The sequence below is a fragment of the Lepidochelys olivacea genome, assembly GCF_965140295.1.
Source record: "Lepidochelys olivacea isolate rLepOli2 genome assembly, chromosome: 1".
Lineage (NCBI taxonomy): Eukaryota > Metazoa > Chordata > Testudines > Cheloniidae > Lepidochelys > Lepidochelys olivacea.
Window position 1 is genome coordinate 102,371,024 of NC_140411.1, and position 13,970 is coordinate 102,384,993.

At 36.4% G+C, this 13,970-nt stretch overlaps 1 protein-coding gene across 1 annotated transcript in view; it reads left to right on the forward strand.

The window, feature by feature from the left end:
• Positions 1-13,970, forward strand: part of PCCA (propionyl-CoA carboxylase subunit alpha) — a 394,113-nt gene that overhangs the window by 372,729 nt on the left and 7,414 nt on the right. The window contains exon 22 of the mRNA XM_084616704.1: positions 3,691-3,831. Coding sequence (XP_084472830.1) covers positions 3,691-3,831 — 141 coding nt within the window. The remainder of the gene's footprint in view (positions 1-3,690; positions 3,832-13,970) is intronic.

A 13,970-nucleotide genomic window follows, 5' to 3' on the forward strand; every position in this document is an offset into this window, starting at 1 on the left:
CTTCAACAATCCTGTGAAAAAGAAATACCTGTTTTCTACCCAATCAGGCACTTTTTTATTAACTTTACTTTGGCTGGCAGAATTACCCTCTGAAACCCTGCAGAATGGAGCAGTGACCAGAGACGACTGCTGATGAGTTCAGATCTGATCAATGGCAGATTTCGCTGCTGCTAAAGTCCACCAACAGACAATCTTGCTTATTACTCCAGCAGATGTTTCTTCTGTTTTAGACCAATGGAAACCTTATGGTCTCCACTTGTAATCCAACCTCTGTAACATTCCCCATTTTCCCCCTCACCACCCAACCAAAAAACACCTTAAAAAAACATGGAAACATCCACTTCAGATTTTAGATTTAATTCAGTAAAGCCAAAAGTGCAACAGTATTAATTGTGTGATATAGACACTTTTGGTATGTCCCTAATTGTCTTTGTTTTAGAGACATCTGTAATCATTGTATGATTACTTTGGTCTTCCTAAGGCCTTTGCAGTTCTCATCAAGCCACGTGTTTGTCTCAGGTTAGGATCAAGAGCTCACTGACCCCCCTCTCTGTAATATGGTTTCTGAGAGCTAAGAGCGAGCTTTACAAAGGAATGCTTATGTGGGGATTTAGGGGTCCAGTAGAAATACATCAAAGGTAACCTTAAAGAAGGAACCTTCTCTCTGGTGCTTTGTCTTCTTTTTTATATTCCGAAAGGTCATTTGTTAGCCAACTGCACCAAAAAAGGCCTTTCCTGAGAAGTTTACTGTTGTTATTTTGTACTTTGCGATTACAATAACTCTCTTATCCCCAAAACAGACTAAAGAACAATAAACAAATACAAAAGCAAAAGGAACAGCTCATCAATAACAAAGACCTGCATTTGAAAGCTGTTAGTTTACTGACTCTCACATCTCATTCCAAGAAAAGCAGGAGTCCTGCAGAGAAAGGAATGTAAAAGATATGAAAATTATAAAGATGGTAAAAACTCAGTATTTGGTTGGTAGGGATACTATAACTTAGTATGGAAAATTGAGCTTTAAAGTGCAATGTATAGCAGGACACTCTCCCTGTCTCCCATCCCCCTGCATTGCTGCAGGTTTTGATGTGGATGGGGAATTACTTTAAGTATTTCAACCTCAGTGAAATGTTGTAAGACGGCTTGTTCCTTGGAATTAAAGCAGATTTTTTTCTTGCATTTAAAGTTTAAATTTTGAAGTTGGGCAGTACAGAAGAATTGATCTATATAATACTTAGAAAACCAAATGGAGGCTAAGCATAACTTTTGAAAACCATATCGAAGTAATCGCTAACACCATACAATAGTGCCAGTCCAGAAAGCTAACTTATTTTTGTTTTCTTCCAAGACCTAGTTTTTTATTATTATTATTATTATTATTTTCAAACTATGATTACAAAGCAGACACTAACCATGGATACTGAAACTGTGCAATTTGGGGTAATTATATTCCCCCCCATAGATTTAATGAAGGACTTTTAAGTACAATTTATCTTTGATAAATAGTCCCTCTGCACAGAATGTTTATTAGATTGACAGCAGAATGCACTCTGCTAGCTTTTTTCCCCTGCCACTTACGACTCAGATGAATTTAAATAGGAGCAAAAAGCTTTTATTTGCACTGTAATTCACTTAAGGATCATATCCTTCAGAAACTGGCAGACACTTGTATGTCTTGATTGCAACACACACACTCAAGAGTAAAGAAACAAGCATAAGATGTTATTTGACCTGTCACATTGTCGCAATTTTGCTTGCAACTTACGTTATCAAATCTCCTCTAGGCATCTTCTCCCACCCCCCACAAGTGTGCATACACGCACATGCACAGTTTTATTTTTTTTAAAGGGACAGGGCAAGCAGCTCACTGCATTCAATTTAGTCATTTGTGCAGAAAGGTAAATAACTTACCTTATTTTGTTTCTGAAAATGTACACTCCACACTCTAATTGACAGCATGCTGCCAGCAGGATGTTTTCAGTTAAAGCCACTTTTTATATACAACGTGGTGCAAGCTCATATGTGCAGCATCGGTAGTACTCAAGGCATACGTATTTTGGTAAATCCGAAAATCTCCATGTGGTGGGTATAGCTTCGTTTATTACTGTGGCACATGACTAAATTTAAAGGTTTTATGTGTTTCATATAAAGTGTATCTCATATTTCTGATAAGTTCCAAATATTTTCCAACCAAATGGTTATCCTGCTCACTGCACATGTTCCATCTATCTGGACAGCATTTATGTAGGATGATAACCCTCTGTTAAAGCCAAACAATGTGTGTCTTCATAAAGCTGTTTTTTAAAGATTTCCACTGCAGTTAATTAGCTTACCATTGTCTTTTCCGAGTATCCCATTTTGCTCCCTGTTGAAGCAGAAGTTAGAATCCCCTTTGCCTTCATCTGTGTCATTTTGTATAAAAATGAAAAGCAGAGAGACTCCATTTAACAAAACAATGGTTAACTATTTCCGTAGACAATATACTTTTTAAAAGGTGTTAAAATTTACCTCATCAAAATACAAATTTGAATTTTAAATGAACTTCAGCCTACAACACTTACTACTGAAACCTTTGTTTAAATGACTGATGTAGTGCAATGCTGTTCTTTCACTCTCAGTTGATGTGGGAGATAAGGAGTTTCTCACAGAGACATGCTGCCATCTACTGGATTTCTACATTCAGTTTCACATGCACTGCAGCAGCTTTGAAGAAAAATTCTCACAAACTCAATGAAATGTCCATGAAAGCGTACACAGGTTTTTAAGAACTAAAGTAAAAAGGGAAATTGACATACAAATATACATAGATTCAGAAAGGTTTAGTTTAAAGGGATGCTGTTAGATAGTTCAGGCCCTGGCATTTTTTTTTTTTAATTTATAAAACATCATAGAAATATATATTTTTTTAAATTAGACAAAAACAGTTAAACAGTTTAGGTTGAACAGGACACATCTCCCTTATCCTGGAGGGTTTCCATTCTTTCTTACCTCACATAGAACTACCAATAGGATATTTCCATGTCTTGTTTGCAGCCCTATGCTTGTACACAATATTATGGAAGTGAAATTGTCTGATCTGTTTTGATTGCAAAAGCTGAATGAAGTGTAAGATGAAAACACTGAATTAATAGTACAAAGTAAAGTAATGTTTTAAAATTCATTCATTGTTAATAATCTAGGGAGGCGTTAGTAATTCAGGGCTAAATTCTTATTCTGCTCAGTTACACACAGGTGTGTGTCTGAAATTATTCCATCTAATTACTCCAGACCTAAACCAGGGTAACTGAGAGTAGGATTTGGTTAGAAAAAGGATATTTTCTCTCTTTAAAATTATTTTTAAATTTTAATCTTTTTTTTCTTTTGGGGGGGGGAGGGGAGGAAAGAACCTGAAATGTGTTAACCAGATTATTAATCTGATATTGCCCTTTTAGTTATTCAGTGCTGCTGTCTTGGGTTGTCTTGTATTTTTACTTTTTTCCCCTTTACTCAGGTAGTGAAAACTGTGACTCAGATTCCAAACTTTAGACAGTTCCATATAGTATAGATAATGTGTGTAGTATACAAACACCATCTCTTAAATCATCATACAAATAGTATATCAATGTGAGACTTTTAGATCATTACAAAGAATTCACAAGAGACATGAGATTAAATATTTTAAAACATTTTTCTTTTTGTCTTTTCCTTAAGTACAAGTTACGAATACTAACCAAGCTTGCTGCAGAGTTGAGTAAATACATGCCAGAGAAAGCAGTGGAGGATACAACCAGTATTTTGAGATCACCGATGCCTGGAGCAGTGGTGGTGGTTTCTGTAAAGCCTGGAGACTTGGTAAGAGAGGCTCTTTTACTATATATAATTTTATTAAGATGATGTTGAAATAAAAAGAAAATGATACAGAGTTTAAGCGTAGAAGTTTCTGGTTATCAGGGAATAACATACAGATTATCAAGGGGTGTGAAGTTCAGTTTAGGGTCGGATGGCGTAAGGAATACATAATCTGCAATATCCCCAATTGGGGGTAAAAGGTTAACGGGTCAAAGTACAGACATTGAGATGTGAGGGTATGTTGTTCATATAATGGCTATGTTCAGGTGTGGAGTATAATGAGTGGATACGATGATGAGGATGGATTTATCCTCATGTGGTGAGATTTAATGTTCAGTGAGTTTATGGTTCCAGTTTATATGGTCCAATGGAAAAAGTCTCTCGGTCCCTTTCCACACAGTTTCCTCCACAGTATAATTGAAAGCCTGAGCCAGTCTCCTTTACAGAACTTTCTTTTGTAACATTATCTGGAGAGTATGATTGTGTGTGCGCATTACTTGCTTCTTGTTTCAGAGTAGCAGCCCTGTTAGTCTGTATCCCCAAAAAGAAAAGGAGGACTTGTGGCACCTTAGAGACTAACCAATTTATCTGAGCATAAGCTTTCGTGAGCTACATCCGATGAAGTGAGCTGTAGCTCACGAAAGCTTATGCTCAGATAAATTGGTTAGTCTCTAAGGTGCCACAAGTCCTCCTTTTCTTTTTGTGAATACAGACTAACACGGCTGCTACTCTGAAACCATAAGAAATCTCTGTAGGCGATTCCCTCACCCTGTCTAAGGAGCAAAAACTAGGGATAGGAGGGTAACAGGACACATCACCACTATCCTGGGGGGGTTCCATTCTTTTCCAACACACAGAACTAGAAAAAAATGTGATGTTTGAGAGTTACATGTAGGTGCTTTACATTACTCAGTTTTGGGTGACCTCCAAGCACAACCACATTACATAAAATTATATTTAGGGGTTAAGGGACTTGAATCTGAGCCAAGGAGGTGGTGTTATACTGGGATAGGGGACATTAGAATGAAGCAACAGAGGCCTGAGTCTAAAGTGCATAGTACTATTATTGTTTAGACAATGCCATAAATAGACATGTGGCACTTTACAGGCAAATAGAAAATCCTGATCCCTGAATTTATAATCTTAGGTCCACCTGTGAAGCAAAAAAAGACCAGCAGCGGCAAGTCTTCAGAGTCCAGGTCAATGGACCTGGGGCTTGTGCTGCAGGGCTTAGAACAGCAGTATAGACACTCAGGTTGGGGCCCAGGCTCTGGAGTCTGGGCTCTAAAACATGGTGAGGGGGGCGGGTCTCGGAGACCAGGCTCCAGCCTGAGCCCGAACGTCTACATTGCTGTTTTTAGCCCCACAACATGAGCCCCATGACCCCAAGTCAGCTGACCCTGGCTTTGAGACATCTGCCGTTTTGTTTGTTTGTTTTGATGTGCAGCCATACCCCCAGGGTACAATCCCGACTTCAGTGAGAGGTTGAGTACAAACTGGATAAGGACCCCAAATTACTACATGTTTAATCTCAAAAGGTGTTGCCCTGTAAAATGGGGGTGATGTTTTACACATTTCCATGCTGCTTTCACACAGCATACATACGGGCATTTCTCTCCGTTGATAGGAAAAAGGGAGCGGAAATAAAAGGTCCAGGTGCAGAGATCCAGAAAAGAGGGTCTTTGCCTCCATAAGTTTATATTAAATATGTTAATATCTATATGTTTATATTATGTTAATTATATATAAATACACTGTATGGATATGTACACACACACAATCTGAACTAATTCCAGTTTGGTAAAAATGCAGCCGAAAGGAAAACTCCACTGTGTCACGTGGCAAAGGTATGAATATTTCTTGACTGTTGTAATTGTTGCTTGTGGCAAAAGTTGTTATATGAGCACTTTTAAAAACTGTTGAATTCACTTAAAATTAACCTATTTCACCACTGAATCATAACAAACTCTTATGCCTGGGAAGTGACTTTATGCACAGGAATAGCTCCCTGGAAGTGAGCTGGATTACTCACTTGTGTAAAGTGACTAGTGTGGGGGTGTCTGCAGGATCAGGGCCTGAAACACTCAGATGCCTCTTTCACAAGCGATCAGAAAAGCTGATTAGTAAATCATGTGGTGTTTACAGCAAAGTATTTGCAATCTGTCAAGAATAAAAATGAACCGTCAGTTGTTGTTAGTTAACAAAACAGCTAATCTTGAGATCTGCCTAAAAGCTGGTTGGAAAACTGACTGCTTACAACAGATTCATCTCCTCATGTGGAGAGTGAAACCCACTGCTTCTATACAGAGGCAGTAAGAGTTGCATAGTGAGTAAGATGCTATGCAAATATTTGTTTTTGTGGGAGAAAAGATAGTGTTTTCAAGGTATTTCAATATTGCAAGACTGAACCATTTTTACATTGCACTTTTGATAGTATAAATGGAATGGGTTTAAAAAAAGTTAATTCTGCTGGATGTTATAAAATGTTTCCCTTGTGCCTAACAAATATTTTGTGGTCTTGAAGGAACAGAACCATGGGGAATGGGGCCATGGCCAAGGAATTAAAAACCTCCCTTTACAAATCCACAAGTGGTGCAGTGCAAGAGTACAAGTTGTTAAATAATGTGTGAGGATTTTTTTCTCTCCTCCTCTGCTGCAGCTTTTTGCTGGAGGCAGAGCACTTGAACAGCATAATCTCTGTTCTGCCGACCTGAGCTTGTCAATGCTAATTGTGTGGCTTTAATTACAAAAACACATTTAAGTTATTGGAAAGGGTTTAACTTAAATCCTTCCTTTCCAGGACTAGTGTCAAAACTTTAAAAAGGAGCTGAGGTAGTATCAGCTATCTGCACTGAATAAGCAGTGGGATGGTGTGATTCAGATTACATGTCTTGGCTGTCCATCAGAACTCGGTTCACTCACTACAGCTGTTCAAGGCACGATGAACAGGGAACTGTAGCTCTGATAAATACAAACCTTTTTGTCCCACTGCTTGAATGTGTTCTGATCTTCCTTGTTTTTCAGGCTGACTAAAGAATTTAAGTCTTTGTATTTCCAGCTGTATTTACCAGTTAAAATTGTAATGGTGTCTGAAAACAATGCAGCTGCAAAGCAGGGAAAAATGAGATGCTCTTCCTTGTTTTCATTCAGGTTACAGCTATTATGAATAAAAGAGCATTGTTATTAGCTCTTCCAAGATTTGTTTTAACTTGTGATCTATGCTAAATATTATTGGAAGATCATATAACAGTCTCTGCACCAGGGCTGTACTCTCAAAGAGATTATTTCAGAGACTTCAATAGCTTTGGGAGGTAGTCTCCATTAGCCATACTTTAGAGGTAACGTTAAAATAGAAAAGAAACTCCTAGTGAGGGGGCACATCATCTTTGTTTGAATGGCTGCATTTACAACTCTCTTTATTATCAGCCATTTAGTTCTGGGCGTTTTGCTTGGCCAGGTAAAACATATGGTGTTGGTTAGTTTCTCTCTGTGTCCTTAGCCAAATGAGAAGCCAGCGATGGTCTCTTCATTAGTTTTCCTCAGACTTTATATCATTGTCTTTCAATAAAATAATGTTCTCTTTTGGCTGCTGTTTATGAAAAATGCTTGGGGCTGCTGAAGCATGATAGAAGGCTGTATGTGCGTGCTCCAGCGAATCTGATAACCCGTTTGGAATTCAGTTCTGCCAAAGAAGTAGTGCAACAAGCAAGAAATTCATTTTCTGTTGGCCAGAAGTCAGTCTTCTGCTCTGCTCAGTTCCCACTAGGGGAAAGCACTGCTTGTCATACGAAGAGGAGTAGGACTTTATCATTGCTTTCTGCTTTCCTTACCATTTTCCCCACGTTATCTGAGGGATGTAATTAAATGTCACTTGCTTGTCACTGGGAACAGTTAAAACTAAAGTAATGTGAACAACAAAAGCATTGTGAACTTGAAAACTCTCTGAATGAGAAAAAGATATTATTTAGCAGATGAGTCTTCAATTTAGCCTTAACTTTTATATCTTATTTGTAATGACAGCACTGTCTCTCTAGTAAAGCACATCCATTTTCATTTTCTGTGAAGGGGGTTATTATAAAGAAGTACATATTAGAATGAAAGCCTGTTGTTAAGAGGCCATTTGGTATAGTCAAAATTCAGGACATTGGCAGTGTTAAATGAGACAGGAGAGGTTATACACATTCAAAATCATAGCCTAGGCATTGATCTTGCTCAAATTGACTTCAGCAGGAGCACAGTTGGCCCCCAGGCACGGATTGTGTACATTGCCATCTTCATAAACCTCCAGTAAAATGCTACAGATTCAATTTAATCTTGTAACAATTACAAAAAATACAATGTAACAAACAAAATGTCAACACTCATTCTGTATTAAGCACTGAGGGCAGAATAAAACAGTGCCTACTAATCCTTTGTATATTATTTTTCCCTCTGATATTCTGCTTTGTGCTCTGTGTGTAAAGAATGCTGTAGAGTTAAATCAGTGGAATATGGGAAGCAAAAGATATTATGGTTCTGTGGGCATAGCTCAAATGTTGTATCATGGTTACAGAAAACGTGCCAGGATGCTCCCAAAATGGGTTCTCTTCATAACTCTTCTGAGTTTGTTAGTCATTGTATACGGCAACAATAATTGATCATACAGGTCTCAATGGCCCTCTGAAAATATTATTTTTACTTTTTCAATTTTGCATGTATCTGAAATAAAAACTTTTTAAAAAATGCAGTAACTAGAAATAGGTGGCATTAATAAGCCAGACACTGTTTAATAAGCTATAACCTGCAGAGCTGGATAAATCAGTTTAATTCTTTTCTTGGGGCATCTACAAATATATACAAAAGAAAAGTGATGTGGATAAAATGTCCAGTCACAACATGGATTTGTTTTTTATTTAATTTGTTTGTATATTATTACAGCCATAAGAACACTGCCAGAGGTTTCTCTGTAATTAAGGATTGTTATCTCAATTTTCAAGATTTTTTTTCAATAAATGTAAGACTATCATGATTTGGGAATATTATCATGTCAAATTACTTTTTTTAATGGGCATTTCTCATTTAACAAAACTACCATGACTTTCAAAGTGAAGCTGTAATTTGCAATTTAAAACTTTTGTTTGACTAGCAGATGTCTCTCTACTGAGAATGCACAAGACAGTTTTTTCCACTAAATATTAATATATTATGGAATTTAACTGATTTGAGTAATTTCAGAATTAAGATTAAAATCCTGAAGATTGTTTAAAACTGCTGAAGTGAGATGTGTTGGGTAAATTCAGTTTGCAAAACTACTTAATGCTGCTAAGATAGAAACTAATTGGGAGATTTTATTGTAAATTGAATTCAAATCCTCTGGCAGTAAAGTCTAGAAAAAGGCTTGCGTGGATTACAAACACATCCAGACAGAGTTTTTAACTTTAAAATATTTAGAGTGAAAAAACAAAATCTCCACAGTTCTGCCACCCAAACACATACAGTCCTCATTACATTGTAAATTCTTGTAAAATAAGAAATTGGGCTTTTATATGTTACCTGTTGCTTTTCACCACTTCATTTGTAGTTTCAAACCTTATTCGCAATTCAGTCCCAAAAATCTAAATAAAGTAGATTTGTCTTTTTTACTTTATGCCCATAATAATTCTTATTCCAGTTGGGGGGGAATAACCAAAATGGAAAACAGAAGGAATGGGGTTAGTAATTTAATTTATACCTTTTACATAGAAATCTATGACGTTATTTAATATACCAGAATATTTCACAAACCATACACATTCTCCACTCCAGTTGTGAATAAACCAATAATTTGTGGGTACAATTATTCCTTTCTGTTCAGTTTTTCCTTTTTGTGTGTGTGCAGTGTTCCCAGTGTGGATGTTAACCTATATTTTACAGAAATATGCAGCTATGAACTTGATTAAACATGATCAGGATTCTGATGTGCCCTTTTATGCTTTTTGTTATATGTTTGTACATTAATTAATTACAAACATATACATTTCATTATAATTTTTGTGTCTTATTGTAAGGAAAATTATCAGTAAACTGAAACTGAAACCATTTTTACAATTTCAGAAAAACTGTAACGTTCAAATAGCAAAAAGATTCCAATTTTCCCACCATTCTGATACCACAAGGTTGAAGGCAATAGTTAGATTAACTGATTTTTCTATTGTGATTTATGCTAATAAGTGTCCACTATTTTCAAAATGTATTCCTTGTTAAAAGTGTAACATTTATATTGATCTAAGATTGCATTCCTCTATATACAGTTGACTTTAATAATTTTACTTATTTCTTTATGTAAACACAGAAATTGAAGATTGTTTGGGGGTGGGATTTTATTAAAGGTGAAATACTATTGTAATAATAAGAAACAATTCATAAATAATTAGAAGGCCTTAGTAGAGAAAAATGTGTAGATGCCTCTCAAAAAAAAATGGTGGATGTTTTACCAAATTCATAAGAACTTTTAAAAGATCACTCATAAATCAAAATATTTGTGTCTAAAACAGAAACTAGCCTTTGTCCTAGGCTGTCAAGACCATGTATGTGTGTAGTATTTGGTGGTAACTGCTACCACCAATACACATATGTAGCACATCAGCTTCCCCAAAAAAGTTTTGGAAATTTCTGAAACCATTGGGAAAACTAGTGTTTTGGATAAGGGGGTGTGCAATGACCAGTGCTCATTGCTGTCAGGAGGACGTCGCTGACCTTTGGTCAATTAGAGGTCAGAAAATCTGCGATGTGCTATACCTACATTCATTCATTAAAGGAGTGTGGCATAAAAAGTTGAATAATCATCTGTCAAGCACTGTTAATTGCTGTTAATTATATTTTCAACTCTATAGCTTCTGTTTCCAGGTTAATTTGGAAGAAAGGGAAAACCTGTACTAATTATTTTACACACATTTGGACAACGTCAAGGAATTTCAATTTCTGCTCATCCAATTCCTCCTGATTTGTTTTCTACTAAGGTGCTTGCTGCCAGAATGCCAAGAAGTCATAGAGAAAGAACATCATGGGAGGGCAATGATACCAAAATGGACTAAGTTTAATAAATAAATAAATAAATAAAAAATTAAGAAAAGTAACCACTGAGCATTATTTTCAAGCACTGTCTACATACCTCAGTGCACAAAAGCAACACGGCTTTAATGTACTATATAATGTTCTTGCAACCATAACGATTACAAGTTGCACGTGTTTGTATTAATTTTGAAAGAGTATATGTAATGCTTTGTATGTTCAAGGTTGCTTGATTGTTGTTTTTATTATTGCATAGTCTCCCATTGTCCATTCTCAGTATACATAAATATGTGGGGATATCTGGAAATTATGGGAATATTGAGCGATATTTACCAGCCTCCCTCTCTCTCTCAGACTCGGAAAGGAGACAGGATTAAAATCGGATTCTAACTGCGCTTTTAATCAAATCAGAGATGCTTTTTGCTTGTGGATGTTACTGGGTTTTTCTTCAGATCTAAAAGCCTTAAAAATGTGTTGCATTCAAACACCTGTGTTCTAAATACAATGGTATTAAAAATGTAATTGAAGGATTTTCACTTTTGTAGACAAATCAGCAGGGTTGATATTGATCCATCTTTTTAGGGAGCCAGAAGGTGATACTGTAGAGGGCCCTGTAAGCCCTCAGAGCCTTCTGTCTAATTTGGCAGAAAAACACAGAATGTAGGACAACAAAAGAACTATCCTGTTCCATAAGAAATCTTCATCCCACCCACCCCCTTCTCAAAAAAAAATAAAAAAATAAAAAAATTAAAAAAAAAGACTTAATTTTTTCAGCTGCACACAATGATTTGGTGCTCACTGTTGCATTGAACACAGTTGCTGTCAGAACAGGCAGGAAACAGTTTTCTTTTAATTGCTGAAATCATTCGGAAATGCTTCATGCACTGCTTCTATACAGCAGATGCTGTGCATTAATTGGCCTGTGTAGGACTGACCCAGGGTTCCTTGCAGCGGGCCCAATTTTAGGCAGAGGGTTTAAATAGCTTATTTATTATTTTGTATAACCTGGCATACATTGTGTGCTTGCACGTGTTGTATTAATGGTCGGCAGTTTCTAATGTCATGTGGGTTTCAAAACCTGTGTTTCTCTGGTAATGTACTAGCAGCAGGTAAGCTCTAAATACCATCCATCAGAAGCTAATTTTTTATCCAGATACACCAATGACTGATGAACCTGTCTTTTGTATGAAGGTTTAGCACAGTAGAAAGCCATATGCCACTGGCACTGGTTCCTATGCATTCTTTACAGTTACTAGAGAGTAGATTTAAAAAAAAAATTCTCCTGCCTTTACATCCCTTTAGTCTTTTATTTATTTAGCAGTTAGCACTTTCTAAAATAATTCTATTTTTTAGCAGCAGAAGGGGATTTGGGTCTTTTAAAAGCAATCTGGCTATTCTCGTTTTCTTTATCAGAAATATTACGGCACACCCTTAATAGGGAACCTTGTTTTGTTACTCCCCGTCTGTTCAAAACAGACCTTAGCCCATTAGAAGGTCCTCCCTTGTGTGGGAAGACCACAGCTGTTACTGTAAATCTCATCCAGTAACTGTATCACCCCCATTTTGTGGTTCTGAAGGATGAAATTGAGAAATGGAATACTGTGCAGTCATCCTTTACATCTCCAATTTTAGGCCTTTGCACATCATTTTCATGCTTTTATTCCAAATCAAACAACATTAGTGAGGAAAACCACCTTCTGCTAAATGCCTAGCATGCAAGGTAGTTGCTACAATCTTAATTTTTTTAAATAGAGAAATCCAAAAAAGGCAACTCTCCCCCCAAAATCTTCGCTGTCTCCTCAAGGTTATTCATGGGTTGAAATCCAAAAAGTAGGTAGATACCTAAGATGCAGCACAGAGGAAACAAGAGCTGATTGTATTTCACAAACACAACTCAAAAAAGGTTCTGTTTCTTTAAATCTTTGTGAAAGAAGTGGATCTAACTTCTTATGAAGGATATTGGGGGCTTTAATCAGAAATAAGAAGTGGTTTAAATCATTAGCACAACAAAGCAAACTATAAGCTTGAAGATAAAAGTCTCTGGGGGAAAGAGTCCTCTGAAAATAAATGGGACTTGATAGATTTCCATATCATTTATAACTTCCCTTAATTACACTTGGAAGACTTGCCAGTAAAACTGGAAAATTGGCAGCCTATATCCATTATAGTAATTTTGCCGACCATGGCAAGCAGCTGGCTTTACTGGATTTTATTTCCCATCACTTACAATTAATCATCAGCTGGAGATGTCTGAAACTCTTCAAAATGTAGCAATGCTGTGTGACATTCAGGCCTCCTTAAAATGCTAAAATCTGCTGAGTAAATGGGCTGAGTTTTCCTTCAAGCTAACTCATTTTGGTGCAAGGCAAGCTGCTGCTTAATGAGTGCCACTTTGATAATCGGATGCGAATGTGAACCTTGACCCTGTGTCAAAGGAGAGGATGCAGAAAGCTGGATGAAAGATACAAGATTCAGATCTACAAACTTTACACCAATTAGACATAGAGTGGAGAAATACATCAGTGCTGATTGGGTTTATCAAAAAGACTTGTGGGACTTGTGACCATTTCGTAAGCCTAACATTGAAGACATCCTGTCACAATCATTAAGTCTTTATCAAATGATTTACAAAAGTCTTAGAGACATGTACTATACTCACAAAGATCTCTCAATAGTAATGCTCTCAGATGTCTTATTATACCTCTGAATTTTAAAGAGCCATCTCTGGGAGTACAATTAATCCTTATGTTCCTCCTGTATGCATAATGAAAATAGTTCAAGGTTGCTACTTTTCAAGTTCCACTTCCAATTGTCGTCCAGAATTATTTGGTTAGAAAAACACTGAAGACAGTTCTACCTATTGTCTGTAATCTGTCTTTAAGATTGGATAAATAAGACCATGCAATCCTTAAATTATACAGAGAAAGAGTTAAAATGTGATTTGCTATTCCAAAATTTAATATCTGTATTGTTAGAAGCAGTTGGATATTAGGTTCCCTTCTCTTCAATTCCTTTCATTTTTGGATTTGCTTAAAAATAAAAATGGATTTAAAAAAATAAACATTGAAATATTTGGAGTTACACTAAAAATGCATTCTAGAAACTAAATCTGA